The sequence below is a fragment of the Haliaeetus albicilla genome, chromosome Z (genome assembly GCF_947461875.1).
Source record: "Haliaeetus albicilla chromosome Z, bHalAlb1.1, whole genome shotgun sequence".
Classification (NCBI taxonomy): domain Eukaryota; kingdom Metazoa; phylum Chordata; class Aves; order Accipitriformes; family Accipitridae; genus Haliaeetus; species Haliaeetus albicilla.
In genome coordinates, this window is record NC_091516.1 from 18,658,156 (window position 1) to 18,673,727 (window position 15,572).

The 15,572-nt window shown below is 39.4% G+C and overlaps 1 protein-coding gene across 4 annotated transcripts in view; it reads right to left on the reverse strand.

The window, feature by feature from the left end:
• Window positions 1-1,830: 1,830 nt before the first annotated feature.
• The window catches only part of BRD10 (bromodomain containing 10), a 54,382-nt gene continuing 40,640 nt past the window's right edge, over window positions 1,831-15,572 (reverse strand). For all 4 annotated transcript variants that reach the window (XM_069777233.1, XM_009928945.2, XM_069777234.1 and 1 more), the window contains 3 exons: window positions 12,242-12,357; window positions 8,376-8,563; window positions 1,831-6,193 (listed from right to left, as the gene is read on the reverse strand). In XM_069777233.1, the coding sequence (XP_069633334.1) occupies window positions 2,553-6,193; window positions 8,376-8,563; window positions 12,242-12,357 (3,945 nt within the window). In that variant the 3' untranslated portion in view covers window positions 1,831-2,552. The remainder of the gene's footprint in view (window positions 6,194-8,375; window positions 8,564-12,241; window positions 12,358-15,572) is intronic.

The window sequence follows — 15,572 nt, forward strand, 5'->3', positions numbered from 1 at the left end:
AACTTTTCTCTTTATTAGAATTAATTATAGCATAAATCTTTCTACTACATTAGCACACAGAAAAATGTCATGCAAGATTTTTTTTTTTTAATTCAGGCTGCCTGCGATAGTAGAACCTAGTCTTAACCTTTCCAAACAATGTAGATACTCACTTTACAACAAACATAAATAAAAATCAAAACCAGCCATTTAAGAGAAGAGAAAAATCCAAGTCAGTCCCAAGGTTCCACCAGTGAAATGGAAATAAAATCTATTGCTGGTATATATGGTTTTAGAGTACGTAAAATCTCCATGAAGAAACTCCCATTCTCTGCCATCTTCCTCTATTGGAAAAATCACCTCCAGCAATCAACTGCAAAATGCTGTCAGATTTAAAAAGCCTTAATATTGTAAAGTCTGGCAGGCAGACACCACTTACTGCAAGGTGTCTTCAAAGCTGATTACATAACATCTTTAATGAGAAGTTGGAAAAGTGTACCAGGTAGCTTTTTCTAAAAGACAAAGAAACCTTCTCTCACACCAAAACTGACAGCTTCCATCTTTCCCAGCCCTGAGATAAGATGGAGACTGCTGATCCAGAAAGAGGCAATTTGCCAGTTCAAATTTTTTAGTGAGTGCAGAAAGGGAAGGTACCTATGGAAGCCACAAGCTCTTCTTCCTTCCACTTTCCCAGAATCCTAGTTAACTAGTGACCAGATTACTTTTTAGAACGGTATGAAGGGCAGCCAACACAGAGGGAATAAACTGTGGCCTTATTCTTCAACCCCAAATCCAAACTGCCAAACTATGTACAGCAAACAGGGAAGGGAAGGAGAAAATTTGATAGGATGAGGAGCAAAAGCTTAAGCTTCATCTTGATGAACACTAGTCTAAGAACGCTGCTAAATACAGATATGTAAGCTATTATCCCCCTTTGAAGTCATAGCTATTAAAAAGGCAACTAACATTCATGAGTTCTGAAATGTTCCCTTTCAGTTTTGTAAAAAAAACCAACAAAAAAATCCCCCACATACAAAGATGTTCAGCCTAAGATTTTATCTTCCAGGTAACTGAGACTATGACTTCAGATTTTAAAACAGCACTTCTAAAATCATCATCTTCCATAAAGTAAGAGCTGCTAGATGAGCACCCTTTCTTTATATGCCAGGTCTCAAAAGATACCAAAACCCACCTCTATTTCCATAAACACTGCAGGAGGCATCTGTGAACTCTGCTGATCTGCAGAAAATAACCCAAGCATTTTATCAGACCAAAAGCTGAACATAAGCCAACAAATAGTGAATACACTGCATAATAAGGAAAGGTCTATGTAATATGTGAATTATTCCCACTCAAAGCACTAATAAGGCCTCCTTTAATACTGTGTGATGTTTTAGCACTATTCTTCCAGATAAACCAATTAAAAGCTAAAAAAAATAAAAATAAAAATAATACAGATCCAGAAAGTGTGACTGGTGAAAAAAATGGGTAGCTTGTTATGGCTAGACAGAGGATGAAAGAGTGACCTTGTTACAGTTAGCAGATATGTGGAAATGCACACAAGACTGTAAAAAAGAGAATAATGAAGTAAACAACAGATCTCTGTGCTTTATGACAAAACGTAGTAGTCCTGAACAGCAACCAGCGTGACTTAGACTGGTGTCTGGCAAACCATTTCTAGCCTTACCACAACACTGGAGATTTTGGGCAATATAACCAAACATTTATTAAGAATGGATGACGTATAGGTTATCCCACCCTGTCTCAGGAGGATCAATGAGATGGCCTTCCTTCCAACTCTCATCAAATCATGTGAAATGTAAACCACAAAGAAAAGCAGCGGAGATTAAGTAATTTCATTCTACTATATTCCAAAAGCTGAGATGCATCTGCATTAAGTGGGAACGTGTATATATATGTATTCTGCCATGGTGTAACAGATATACACACTTTTAAACTATTGCCAACACAAAGCAGTACAGCAACTTGATTTATTATACGCAGATTCTTCTGCATTGTTGCTAAACAGTACACTGGTCCAAAGTTACTAAAATACTTAAAAAACTATACATTATGTAAACAAAACATAAATAAGACAGCATAGTTCTTTGTACATATAGTTTAGTACAGATTGTTAGGAATTAATGAATATGTGCAATTCTATACCATAGATTGCATTTTTACAATGCATAAATATTTTTTTTTTACAGAAACAAATAAAAAATAAATTTGACAAATAAAAAGGAGATATATACTGTCATAAACACACTGGCAAACAGTCCATACTGTAAGATGGAACATGTGCAAAAGGCTAGACTTCTCCAAACTAAAATGTTTAATGAACTCATTGGTCATTTCTGACCTTTTTACTAAAGAGCTCTCTGAAAACTTCCGACAAACTAAATAAATTTTTCTTTTTCCTAAGCCCCACAGGTAAACAGGAAAGAACTGTAATCTTAAGTAATTTTGAGTAAATAAACTGTTTCAAACAATGTAAGAAATTATTCAATAGTTACAACTTCCAAAGTCAGAAGAATGCCCCAAAATTTCAAAGTGGCTCATTTGCAGTAAATTCAGGATGCAGCTTTGTCAAGTTTATCAAGGCAAGATGACTGAGATGCGGGGAAGACAGTGGTAGGATTTCTGCTTGTGGACACAACAGGAGGCAGTGATGAAGACAGGGAAGAAACTTTGGATGCTGGAGTATTTATAGCATTCAAAATGGCTCCCTCTGGACTGACCAACAGTTTTTTGATAGAAGTGTCTAAGCGAAACACTGAAGTGTTGCTCGGTATATGAGAGTTCAGAGGATGAACGGCAGAAACCACAGAAGATGTAGCTACAACATTAACAGGAGATTTTACCACTGAAGACAGAGACAGTGGCACTGCAGACAGTGGAGTACATGAGCTAGCTGGAGTACTAAATATCTGGGGTGTTGCATGTACAATGGGTAAAGCATCTGCAGACCCAAAAGAGTTCACAATTTTTGTAGAGCTTTTCAAAGGATGTTTTGATATTTGCCAACTTAATGAATTACTTGGTGCTAGCATGATTTTTGAGGTTATTGGATTAACAATTTGTACACCTTGAGCCTCTTGACCTTGGTTAATAGTTAAGGGAGGAGTCTGTTTTGTATTACAAGAGAGAAGAAGAACATGGCTGCCAGCTCCAAGGCCTTGTGGCGGAACAACAAAACAAGTACCATTAATCATTATCTGAGTTCCAGGTGCCAAAGGCATACAGGTGTTAATGACTAGTTTCTGTTGAATGCAAGGTTCATTCAGCTCACCTCCTGCCTTGCTTGTTACAGTTGGTGAAGCTGCAGAAATCTGAATGGTAGAAGCATAAGTACAAGCATGACTTTGTTTCTCTGTACTGGGAGGCACCTGCTGGCATTGTAGGGAAGAAAAACTGGGAAAACTAATGACTTTTCCTGTATTTGGTGATGGAGGGGACAACACACTCTGAGGCTTGTGAACAACTGCATTACTTAGCATAGCAGCTGAAACTCCTGATGACTGAAACTGAAGCAGTGTGGGCAACTGACTTTTTGGTACTGGACAAGGAGCTGGAACTGCTGCCAACTGAGGAACTGTATGTAACACTTTGTGGGGGCTGGCTACACATCCAGGCAAGCTAATGACTGGAAATTGCAAAGCAGATGCTAAGTTTTGAGGAGATACTGTTGGTTGTGTTGCTGAAATCAGCACAGATGAAGCAAGATGTCCTGTTTTCACAGTTGACATACCCACAGTATTTCCAATATTTGATGTACACAGTCGATTACCCAGAATTGGTCTTATTCTTGAGGGATCATTTCCACCAATCAAGATAGTGGGCTGTATCCCAGAAGAAGTCCCACTTGATGTTACTGAAACAGACTCTACACATGCATTTGCTGTTGTTACTGTAAAGGCATTTTCAGCTTTTGTTGCAACACATACAGATTCATTAACTGACACTGCGGTTTGACTCACAAAACTTGGAACAGGAACCAAAGTACTAGTACTTGCCAAAGACAGCGCCAAGCCCATGCTCTTTTTGTCTTCTCCCTTAGAAATGGCAGAGTGCAATATATTAACTGGTGGAGCCTGCTGCGCATTGCCTTTAGTATTTACAATGGTTTGACCTATATTTAGTCCAATTTTCACATCTTTTACTTGAGCAATAGTTGGTGATGAATTTATTCTTATTGGTGCTCCCACTGTAGATGGGATCAGAACCAACTGTGGTTGCTCTGTGGCACTAACAAAGGTTTTGCTTAGGGAAGAAGGAAGGTTATGCTTCAATGACTCTGGAACTAGATTGGTGGTTGATGGGCCATTGGCAATTTGTGTGTTAATAAAAACCAACTTCTGAGTATTAATACCAGTGGATGCCAGAGAGGGTATAATACTGACTCCTGATGCCCCACAGGGTGATAAAATAGGTGGATTTGTGACTAATGTAAGTTTCTGAACTGGAGTACCGCTGATTAAATCTCCATTTGTTGCTGAATTAGACTCAGATTGTATAACACGATTTGTTGCAGTTTTAGTATCACCTTGTTGCTGTACAGAAGAATTTGGAGTTATGATAGTGTTATTTTGTCCAATGCTAGTCACACTAACAGGACTGTTTGGAGTTGCTGACATCAAACTGTTAGCTAATGAAATGGAGGATAAAGGAGGAGAGGACACAAAGCAGTTCTCCATTACTCGACCCAAAGTGCCCCCAACAACAGGCTGCTGTAATGTGAATTTGATATTCTTGTCCATTGCCTGGGTAAAATCAGCTGGGAAAGCTGGAATGTTAACAGAAGAAGCTGTTGAGGGGGCAAATGCAGAAAGAGATGATTGTCCAATATGTGGGAGACCAGACATGGCCGTTTCTACAGATGGAAGAGTAGAGCATGATAAGGGTGTGGTTTTTGGCACAAAAAAGGCCTGAAGTTGAGGTGTGTAAGTGAAAACTGAACTAGAAGATAAACTACTAGGTGAAATTTGGTCTGGATTTGTTCGCACTTTAACAATTCCTGTGTTCCCACCTCGTGTCGTGACCAGAATAGATTGTGATTCTCTTACACACACTGTCTTCAGTTCTTGCCTAGTTTCAAAGGAGTCAGCTGTCTGCTGGGATGCAAGACTGTGACAGGCAGAAACAGTGTTTGTAGACCCACTTAATACTGTTGCTGATATCAAAGACTGGCTAGCTGTGGAAAGAGTAGGTGAAGTCAAAGACACAGGGAATGTGGCAGTTGAAACTGTAGTCTTGATTTGCTCAGTTTCAGTCTGGCTCACCTTAATTGTTGATGATGGTAGGTTACCTGCTGAAGTTACAGCTGGCAATGATTGTGTAGTGTTCATGGGACCAGTCACTTGTGATGGGTGGGTAATATTCTTGTTAAAAATTGTACTAGGTGACTGAGTGGTAGCATTCACAGGGCCTGTTACCACAAGAGGTGTTAAAGAAACACTGACATTTGATATTTCTGGTAAAGTTGTACAGTGCAGCTCAGATGATTTTTGTTGCAGTGACTGAATGTCCTTGGCCACAATTTTTCCTTCCTTCTGCTGAATAAGAAAATTCTTAGGTAAAATAAGAACTTGTTGCATGACTTTTTCTCCAGTTTTAGGGTCAATCACAGGTTGCATCTGAATTCTCACAGAGCTGTTGTGAAGATCTACTGGTACACAGTAGCCATTTGGCATTTTGTATACCATTTGTAAAGGAGTCTTTGAACTGGTCTGGCAGGGCAACACTGGTTTTACCAGTGATGATTCCAAAGGTGATAAAACTGGCTTTTCAGGAGTAGATACATTTATGCCAGGGGGAGGTGACAGTTGATTTGTTAAGGTCACTTTGTTCCCGGTATTCTTGGCGAGCAAGGCCTGGATGGGTTTGGTCCCTTTCACAAATTTTGATACTGATGTTGCAGGATCTGTCAAGGAAAACAATTCTGGAGTTGACCCTTCAAATTGTTTCAGCTCAGTCAAACAACTCTCTGGCTGCAGGCTACTTTCTGAACTCTGGACCACAGCCTCATTAGCGCTCAGTTTAGCTTTCTTCCTTGGTGAAAGCTCATTAGTGCTTTGATCCAGACAACTATTTTGCTTGGACTGTCGTTTAACACATTTGGGCAGTGTCTTCTGTATTTCTTTAGAAGTTGATTCTTGTTTCAGAATTCTGTTTTTTCCTGCAGGTAAATTCATCTCTAATAGCTTCATTTCACCTGCAAGGATATTAAAACAGAAACTGTGTTTTAGACATTTGCAACTAATACCTCTATGTAACAATTTTACAGCATCTAGCTAAAGGCAAAATGCTAGTTTGCAAGTGTAAGGATATGTGGAAGGAGAGTATCTGCTTCTTTAAAGGCATCTGGTCAAGAACCTTTTTCAATGCAAAAAAGGGGGTAATAAGGAAAGGAGGAAGTCATAAACAAGAAAATACAGGGACACAAACCCAACCAGCATGGGAGACAGTGAGGAAAACCAAACCTGGTCATTCACATTATTTGATGAAGGCATGTGAGAATGTGAAAATGTTTATTCCAGCAAGGTTACCTCGAGGGACAAAGGGAGAAACCAGGAAAAAATATACAGAGACACAGATTGAACAAAACAAGAAACAACCATTGTCATTGTCAAGAAACAGTCATTGTCACTGCACAATGACAAGAAACAACCTCAACAATCACACCAAGTGACGGGCTATCAAGAAACTGCAGGTGCCCCTTCCAGGAAGATCAACCTGGACTTTGCGACTGATATGACTGTAAACCAGGGGGTATCCTGGACACTGGGCTGGGAGGGGTGAGGGAATCGGTAAAGTTATACAAACCCATGAAGGGATGTGCAGAGGAGGGGGGAGCTGCAAGGACAGAGCAGGGGGTCACACCCTATGTGCCTGCTGCCAGCTGCTGGGAGGCGAGTATCTGTATCTTCCCCAAATACAGTGTGCATGGGGGCAGTGTGTGTGTATTCACTGGTAAATTTCAAGCTCGACTAGCTGATGAGCAGGGGGCCTGGGGTCTGGGCTGGCATATCAGGTGGACTTTTGAGTGTGGGGTGCCTGTGGGACAAGGGTGTGAGTGCCAAATGTTTCACACTGAGCATTGAGCTCGACCAGCCAGCAAGCAGGGGATGCATGAACTGGATAAGAGGGCCCAGAATGCAGGCAGGGGTGCTGGGTAGACAGGAGGGCCGTCCACTGAAGTTTTGGCAGTGCACGGCTGCAGGGGGGCCTTTGTGAGGACAGGACAGGAGCTGCCCTGTGCCAGACACAGCTGGCTCCAAAACAGATCCACTGCAGGACACAGCTGAGCCTGTCAGCCAAGCTGGTGATGCTGCGCAGAAGAGTGTGACAGAGAGGAGCGAGGAAAAAATGTAGAAGCAACTCTGTGGACACCAAGGTCAGTGAAGGAGGGGAAAGAGGTGTTTCAGGCACTGGAATGGATTCCCTTGCAACCTGTGAAGACCATGGTGATACAGGTTGACCCCTTCCCATGGAGGACTAAGCTGGAGCAGCTATCTACACTGCAGCCTGTTGAGGACCCCATTCCACAGCAGGTGAATACACCCTGAAGGAAGCTGCAGCCATGGACAGCCCTCAGTGGAGCAGACTACTGACAGGAACTGTGGCTTGTGGGGGACCCACACTGGAGCAGTCTTATCCTGAAGGACTCTAGCCTGTGGAGACGACCCACGCTGGAGCAGTTTGTGAAGGACTGTATCCCATGGGAGGGACCCCACATTGCAGCAGGTCAAAAGCATGAGGAAGAAGCAGCAGAAATGAAGTGTTATGAACTGACGCCAACCCCCAATCTGCATCCACCCTGTGCCACTTGACAAGGAAGGAGGTAGAATTGGGAATGAAGTTGAGCCTGGGAAGAAGGTGGACATGGGGTGAAGGGGAAGGTGTTTTAGTTTTTGTCTTTGTTTCTCAGCATCCTACTCTATTTTTAATTGGCAATAAATCAAATTAATTTTCCCCAAATGAGTCTGTTTTGCCCATGACAGTAACGGGTGAGTGATCTCCCTGTTTGTATCTTCACCTATGAGCTTTCCCATCTTATTTTCTCTCCCTGTCCTGTTAAGGAAGGGGAGTGACAGAGTGGCTGGTTAGGCATCTGGCAGCCAGCCAAGGTCAACCCACCACGAGCATAAATTCCAAGCAGGCCTACTATGTTATCACAGGAATAGTTAATCACAAAAGTGGCAAAAACTAGCATTAATCAGAATTTTCATCTTGGTCATGTCTGCCCTCTTCTAGTCTACATCCGTCAGATGTGCATCACAAGCTATTTGAATATTATCACAGTAGTACTTACAATAAACGTAGGACACAAGCTCACATGGAAAAATTAAGCTCCTGAATCAAGTTCAAACTATTAGATTCCAATAAATGCTTACCATTGTCTGGGTGATCTTTTTGGGGAACTTCCGCATGTTCTACAGGCTCTGAAGATTTACTGCATACTACTGCAAAAGAATCTTTGCCAGAATCAACTTCACTTTCATCATTACTCCACAATTCTCTGGTAAATTTATCATGGTCTGGATGTCTTTTAAAGTCATCATAGTCCTTCTTCAATCTAGACCTTGAAAATAACAAAACTAACTTTACTAAAGAACCACACTGTTTTTAACATTTTTATTTGTATTGCTGCCACACAAAAAGTTGGTATAGAATTAATTGCCTGTGCCCTTCAAAAAATTTCATGGTAGCTCTGTCTGCAAATCTCTAAAACCCAGAAAATGTGAAGTCACCAAAACTGAAATCTATGTCATTAAGTCCCCCAACAATAGACAAAAAGACTGAGTCAAATATGACCATCACTGTTTTACTACATCCATCTTCTCTTTCTTCCTTCATCTTGCATTGTGACAGATGTGCCTGTATGGACTTGAGTATTAACTGTAACAAGTCTGCTCTTCCCTCTGAAGGCAACCCCAACTACAGAATTAAGTAAATACTGTTTGTCTTAAATGCGTCAAGTTTTTGGCCCAGCTATGGGACCGTAATGTAACTTTCTCCTCTACAAAAACCTTATTATCTCTGGGCCATTAGAGCAGCCACCACTGTCCTTTCCATAAGCTCATGCTCCACTAAAGAATGCACATGTGATGGACATACATAGCTGCTTTACTCATTTGAACACCATTCAGAAACACATCCACCTACCTTGATACTCCTAAACTGCTACATATTTCTATTGTCCCTTCTTCTAAGCCATTATTTAGATGAGATCTAGGGGGTATTTTAGTGTATAAATACAGTGAACTGCAGGATTCAGCTGATGGTAACCAACACAATATCCAGGAAGATTATTTAGCAAACAAATAAACAGATTACAGCAGTTAGCACCTTATGTGGAATAGAATCTAGACTCTAGTCTGGATCTAACCCTTAGGACAGTAAGAATAATATCTTAAATTTCCCCATTCTTATGCATTAAAATAACAGTTTTTGCATTGAGTGCAGCAATGGCCAGCTGCTCCCTAAAGGATGGAAAGGGAGGAGCCAAACATGATGTCACAGATAGCAGGGCATGAGCCTCACCAGACAGGATGCCATCCCGCCACCCCTGAATGAGGGAGCAGGGCAGGCCTAGGAGTGGTAACTGGGTTCAACTGAGAGCCCAGATCAACAGGCAAGTTCCTACTGCTGAGGCAGATCTGAGGTCAAACTGCGAAGTCAATTCACAGGTTCACATCAAGATCAGGTCCAGTGATAGCTGCCAGGGTACGGACCCAGTCAAGTGATTTCTGGGCAGGTCCATAGTGATGATGCAGGTCCAAGGTCAGTCTGAGGGTCAGTCCAGATCAGCATGACCCACGGCTAGGCAGGGTAACTGCTGTAGTTGTGTTGGAAACTGGCATTCCTAGGCAGAGATTGAAGGCTGCAGAATGACCTGAAATAGGGATCCTGGGCCCATGGGCAGGTGAGGTGGATGGAGTCCCAGGTGACGCTGGTCAGGGTCAGTAAGACCTAATAGTTTACTCACAGCTTCGACACTGAGAGAAGACAACCTTGAAGTCTGTATCAAGATGTAGTCTGGATGAAACTTCAACTCCGTCATTAGAATTTTGAGCTTGAAGTCGAGGTGTGGAAGAACTATGGAAGGACGCTGTGGAACCATAGGAGGACACTAGAGAACCACTACTGTACTAAAACTTCTGGATGGGAATTTCCTTTTTTCTTTTGAGGATCTTCTGCCAGGGGGGCCATGAACAAATGTGATCAGTGGGCACAAGTAACCTTTCCTTTTAAACCTTGCTGCTATTCAAATACCATTCAAAATTATACTGTTATAATTCTGAAAAGACCAGAGGACTTTTCAGAAGGAAAAAAAAAAAAAAAGGATTTTGATCATAAAGAATGCTCCTCCTAATTAAATACAACAAAAAAGGAAGGAAGGAAAACTCCACACTCTTATTGCATACTGAGGCCTTGCACAGAAGGAAGGAGCTCTGCCCAGCCCTTGACAACCTAGAAGGCCAACACTGTCATTCAATTAGTACATGTTAGTAGCTGGCTGAGACACCCTACAGACAATGCAACTGCAGCTAGACTTGTGGCGGTGCTGCTGTTTACACCAGCATAAGCAATCTTTACTCAGTTGCTTTTTCCGTTTTACATGACACCATTCTTCACCACTGTAACGGGTGTTACACAGCTGCCTAGCAGCTCCATAATGAACCAGATCAAGACATTGATCTAGCCTCCTCTCACCCATCTCTCTTTTCTCCCCATGATTTGTAAAGATTGTTTTTCAGCTGGAGCTGTTCCCTGGTATACTATATGTCTGTCCAAACAGTTATGTCACGGAAATACCTAGGCTAGCATTGCTGAATAAACTAGAGTTACAGCCTAAAACATACATCCTGAGAAATATAAATTAATGTCAGAAATTATCCTCCGCTTTAAGTGCATTCTTCTCTAGCTACCAGCACACATACGTGCAAGACCCCTGTCACCCAGTTCCAGACTAAAATTTACTCGTATTAGGCACACCTCATATTTAGTACTTCTACATACTCTATACGACAGTTCTACTTCTGTATTCTAGAACCACATTTAACAAACAAGAACAAATACTGGGCACCAAACCATTTCACAGCAGAATTTACACAAAGGATAAAACTGAAATCCTTTCTAATAGTATTACTATCTGCCGCATTTCCAGAAGGAGTCTGAATTGCTAAAGACAGGAAGAAAGGAACAGCTAAGGAAAATGAACAGAAACTTGAACAGAAGGGAATACAAAAAAAGCAAAACTTGTACTTTGGTCCATTATATAATGCAAAATGTTCAACAACATCTTAGATTTCCAATAAGGACTTTAATTCATGCATGATATCTGTAAAATGAGCTACTAAGGAACCAACTCTTAGTAATTCTATTTGTTCACTGTCTTTGGTGCTATGTTGTTGGTTTTTTTTTAACATAATACCTTTTACGCTTTTCAGAATTAGTTCTGTACCACATAACTATGTAAGCTGCTTCCTTCATACTCAACATTTAAGCAGCTCCCTAACTCTACCTATCATTTGACACAGAGTTCCAAGCGTCTAATCATTACTTGATTTTTAAATGTCTATGTGGCAAAACTAAGGTATGATTATAGCAACAGCTGTATGTCTAACAGACAACAACGGCACCAAGCTTCAAGACACAATGACAATATCAAGTCAACATCCAGTCTCTCCAGGATTTATAATCTGCGTAGCATCTTCACTGCTACTAATATTTGCCCTTACAAGATTTAAATCAGTCACTGCTTCACTGATATTTCTCTGACACACCTCGTTCCAGATGCATTTCAAATTTACAAAGACCTTAAAACAATGTTTTAAGAATTGCTTTGTGCAGAATTCATTACCAACCAATTTAGGTAGCTTTAGACAGTAAGTAGTCTGACGAAGTATTCTAAGCAGCCCTGGTCTAGCTTTCTAGACACAGGTTTTCAGCACCTCTTAACCAAATAAACAGCAATACAAATCCTAGCTGGATTGTGATACAACTATTTATAGGCAGGCTTAAGAATTCTAGAGCATTTTAGAGGAAAAAAAATACTAGGGGGTTAAACTCTATTTAGAGACAGTAAGTCTGGAACATAAAATAATTCTTCCAAATAAAGCACTGCCAGTGCCTCACTCCTCACAGTATTTTCATTTAATTTATTTGAGAAGTCAACATATTGATTAGTTTTAAAAAGTGAATTTTGTTGTTTTCCATCCCATGCACTACTGTTAAAAAAAGAGTAGCTAATTACCTGTTTCTTTGAAATGCTTTCATTAGCTTTGGTTCCCATGGTAACAGTTCATTAAGCAGTCGTATCAACGTACCATGCAATTCCTTTACTGCTTGCCTCCGATGGTACCATCTTCCCTGCAAACATAAATACGATTTATTTATCATTGCATTAGACTTGAATCTTGTTATGTTGTATTAGTACTACAATAATCCTGGTACACTAATACAACATATGAGGAAAATAACTGGAGGAAAATATTAGTAAGTTTCACAGTTACACCTACCCTTAACCTATATAAGACTTTAATACTTCTACTTTTTTTAATACTACAGAGACATAATGTCTGAGTTAAAAAAGCAATACTGCAAGGATGTTCACTTTCTACAGGTCAAACTTAAAACTGAAACAGAATCCTATGAACATATCATGTGTTTAAAATTATTTAAATGAGTAACTAACATAGGTAGTAATCCATTCAGGTCAGGGAAACCAACCATGTCTGTACACTTTTAATAGTTAGAGATAAAATTTCTACAGAAAATCTTACCATAATCTCATTTAACGTAAGTGATATAATTTATATTATTATTATTTGCAAAAACAATTTACTACAATTTTTAGGGATAAAAAGCAGATTTTTTTGCATTACATTTTTGAATTTTATTCAAAGTTCTAGATAAAATTTTTTTTAAAATAAAGTTTTGCAAATTGGTTATTTATGAAGTAACAGAATATGCAGCAGAGACCAGTTTTCCAATGTAAAAGCTTTAAGCTTTTAACTCAAATGTATAATTAAAAATAGTTTTCTTTTGCAAAATGTTATATGTAATCTTATGACCTTCCATGAAGAATGCATGTTTTAATAAAGCTGGAAAGGCTGAATGAGGATAAAACACACTGGGAAATGACAATCAGCATGTATACACATATATACTGCACAACCATGGTGGCCATATTGCTGCAGAACACATCTCTTAACACTCTAGATACCCCTTATAAGTATTTCTTCCCAAAACTTTATTCTCTAGTTTATTACATGAAAGACTGAACAATGCATACACATGTAACAGCTATGGAAAGAGATGTGGTATACTCTAGTACTTCTGCCACTCTACTAATTCTGTGCATTTTACGTAAATGAGGATTTTATCTTTTGACTTGTCAGAGAGGATGTAAGACAGTAAAAAGACTAGGGTTCTGCAATAAAAAGAAGCAAGACTTGGGAACTTATTTATTTCATATACATATTTAGCTTTCAAGAGAGCTCATATCCTTCATAGCTTCCTGTGGTCCAGCGCACCAAGAAATGTAGGGCAGGACAAACTGCATAAAGCTTGACATGGCTGCCTTTCAACAGTCTACAAGAACGATTTTTCTATGGACTTTGGAGTAATTCCTTTCTACACATTTCAGCAGATCTCTCCAATGTACAGCAAGATCAGTCAGGCTGAATGCTTCTTTGAAGACCAAGTATCTATTTTTTATGGATAAGCATTTACATGTTACGTAACAAACTGAATAGCTACTCCATCATTCTTCAATTAAAATTACAAAAGCAAAGATTTTAAGTATGAAATTATGTCACGTTACCCCATAATGGTCAGTGTTGAGCACACAGACAAGCCAGCAAACTGTATTCTAATTTCTAATGTCACTTGTGGCCAGTCATATTTGCACATGTAACACACTGCAGCATAAAACCTGCCACTGAGCACTCCAACAGAAAACAGGCCTTGTGCATACTGTAGCCTACCAAGGCATTTGGTATCACCTCCTAATATTAGCAGTCAACAGAATTAATTGCTAACATATGAAAGGATATTACGTGCACAGATTTATCTTTCTTGTAAGATATACAAAATATTTCACAGTTTTAAAAGGATGAATTTATATACTACAGGGTATTAGTGGATTGTACCAAAACAAAAATCAAAATGGCAAAAATATACACTGCCACTACTATCAGGATATAGAAATGCTGTACATCCATTCGATATAGCAAACAATGTGTATGAAAATGTAGTATTAAAAAGATATGAAAAATTACTACAGAGTAAAAACAACAAGACATTATTCATTTCTGAGACATTCTTCAAATAAGGCTACAATCTTGGCTTCAGTAGAAAAACCCCAGTATTTATGAGCCAGATAAATATCATCTGACCACTGAGTAAACTTTGAAGTGATAACTGTATCATGCATTGAATACCCAGACATAGGTAGAAGGGTTAGTCAAGAGCAGACTTCAAGACTTTACTGCCTTCATTAACACTTCAAAGAACAACAAAAACAAGTCACTTTTCTCCTTGCTTACAAAAATGAACAAAAAAATAACCAATCCCCTGCCTTCTGAATTCTAGAGCTCATTTTTAACAAAAAAATAGTGTCCTCTGGATATAAACTCTGGAAAACTCCATATTTGCTTCCAAAAAATTTTAATGCAAATATAATAGCAATGTAATTTTATAAAAAGTAAATTAAATATTTCCCTGTATCCCAATTACTCATTTTTCTTACTGGGATTTAGGACTTGACAATATACCTGTTAGTGGAAACATACAAAAATTTAAGCCACGAGAATAATTTTCTTTCCTCAGAAACAGCCAGGATACAGAATATGGGCCAAAAAAGACTGGGGAGGGAGATCCTTATCTTTTAAATTATTGTTGTTCAGTTGATTTTCTGTGCAAATACATAAGATTTCTGCAAAGCCCAGATGTTACACAAATGATCTGCTATTATTCCTTAAATATTAAAATAGTAAAAAGGAAGGGATTAAAAAATGTCTATAACCTTAAGACACTCACTACAAAATCTAGCATTAACTTTCCTATGCAATTCCATTCTCTAACGCAGTCTGGAGTTTTTTCCGGGTGGGGGGAAGGCAAATCAATAATTGGTAAAGCTCTTAACTGCCTACCTCAGCATTACATAGCTGCCTACTAATTTCTACAGATAACAAATTTGCCTTTACAAATGTCTGCTTTGTAAACTTTTCTCAGTGATACCAAATGATGTAAGGCAGCAGAAATCTACAAACTGAAGCTTAGGAGGTTCAGGCTGGACCTTAGAAGGTATATTTTCATCAGAAACATATGGTATTAGAACAGGTTGTGCAGAGAAGCTGTTCAATCCCTGTTTTCTTTCTCTTTTCAGAACTTGGCTAGTCAGGTCATGGATGACTTAATGCAGCACTGACAAAAGTCCTGCTTCAAGGTGGGGAGACCTTCAAATATCCCTTTCAATCACTGACTGCAGGGTTCCTTATGCTGAAAGATAAAAGCCTCTGAGTATGACCTGATGTGTTATGGGATTAGCAAATAAATGGAATGCAACATCTAATGGCATA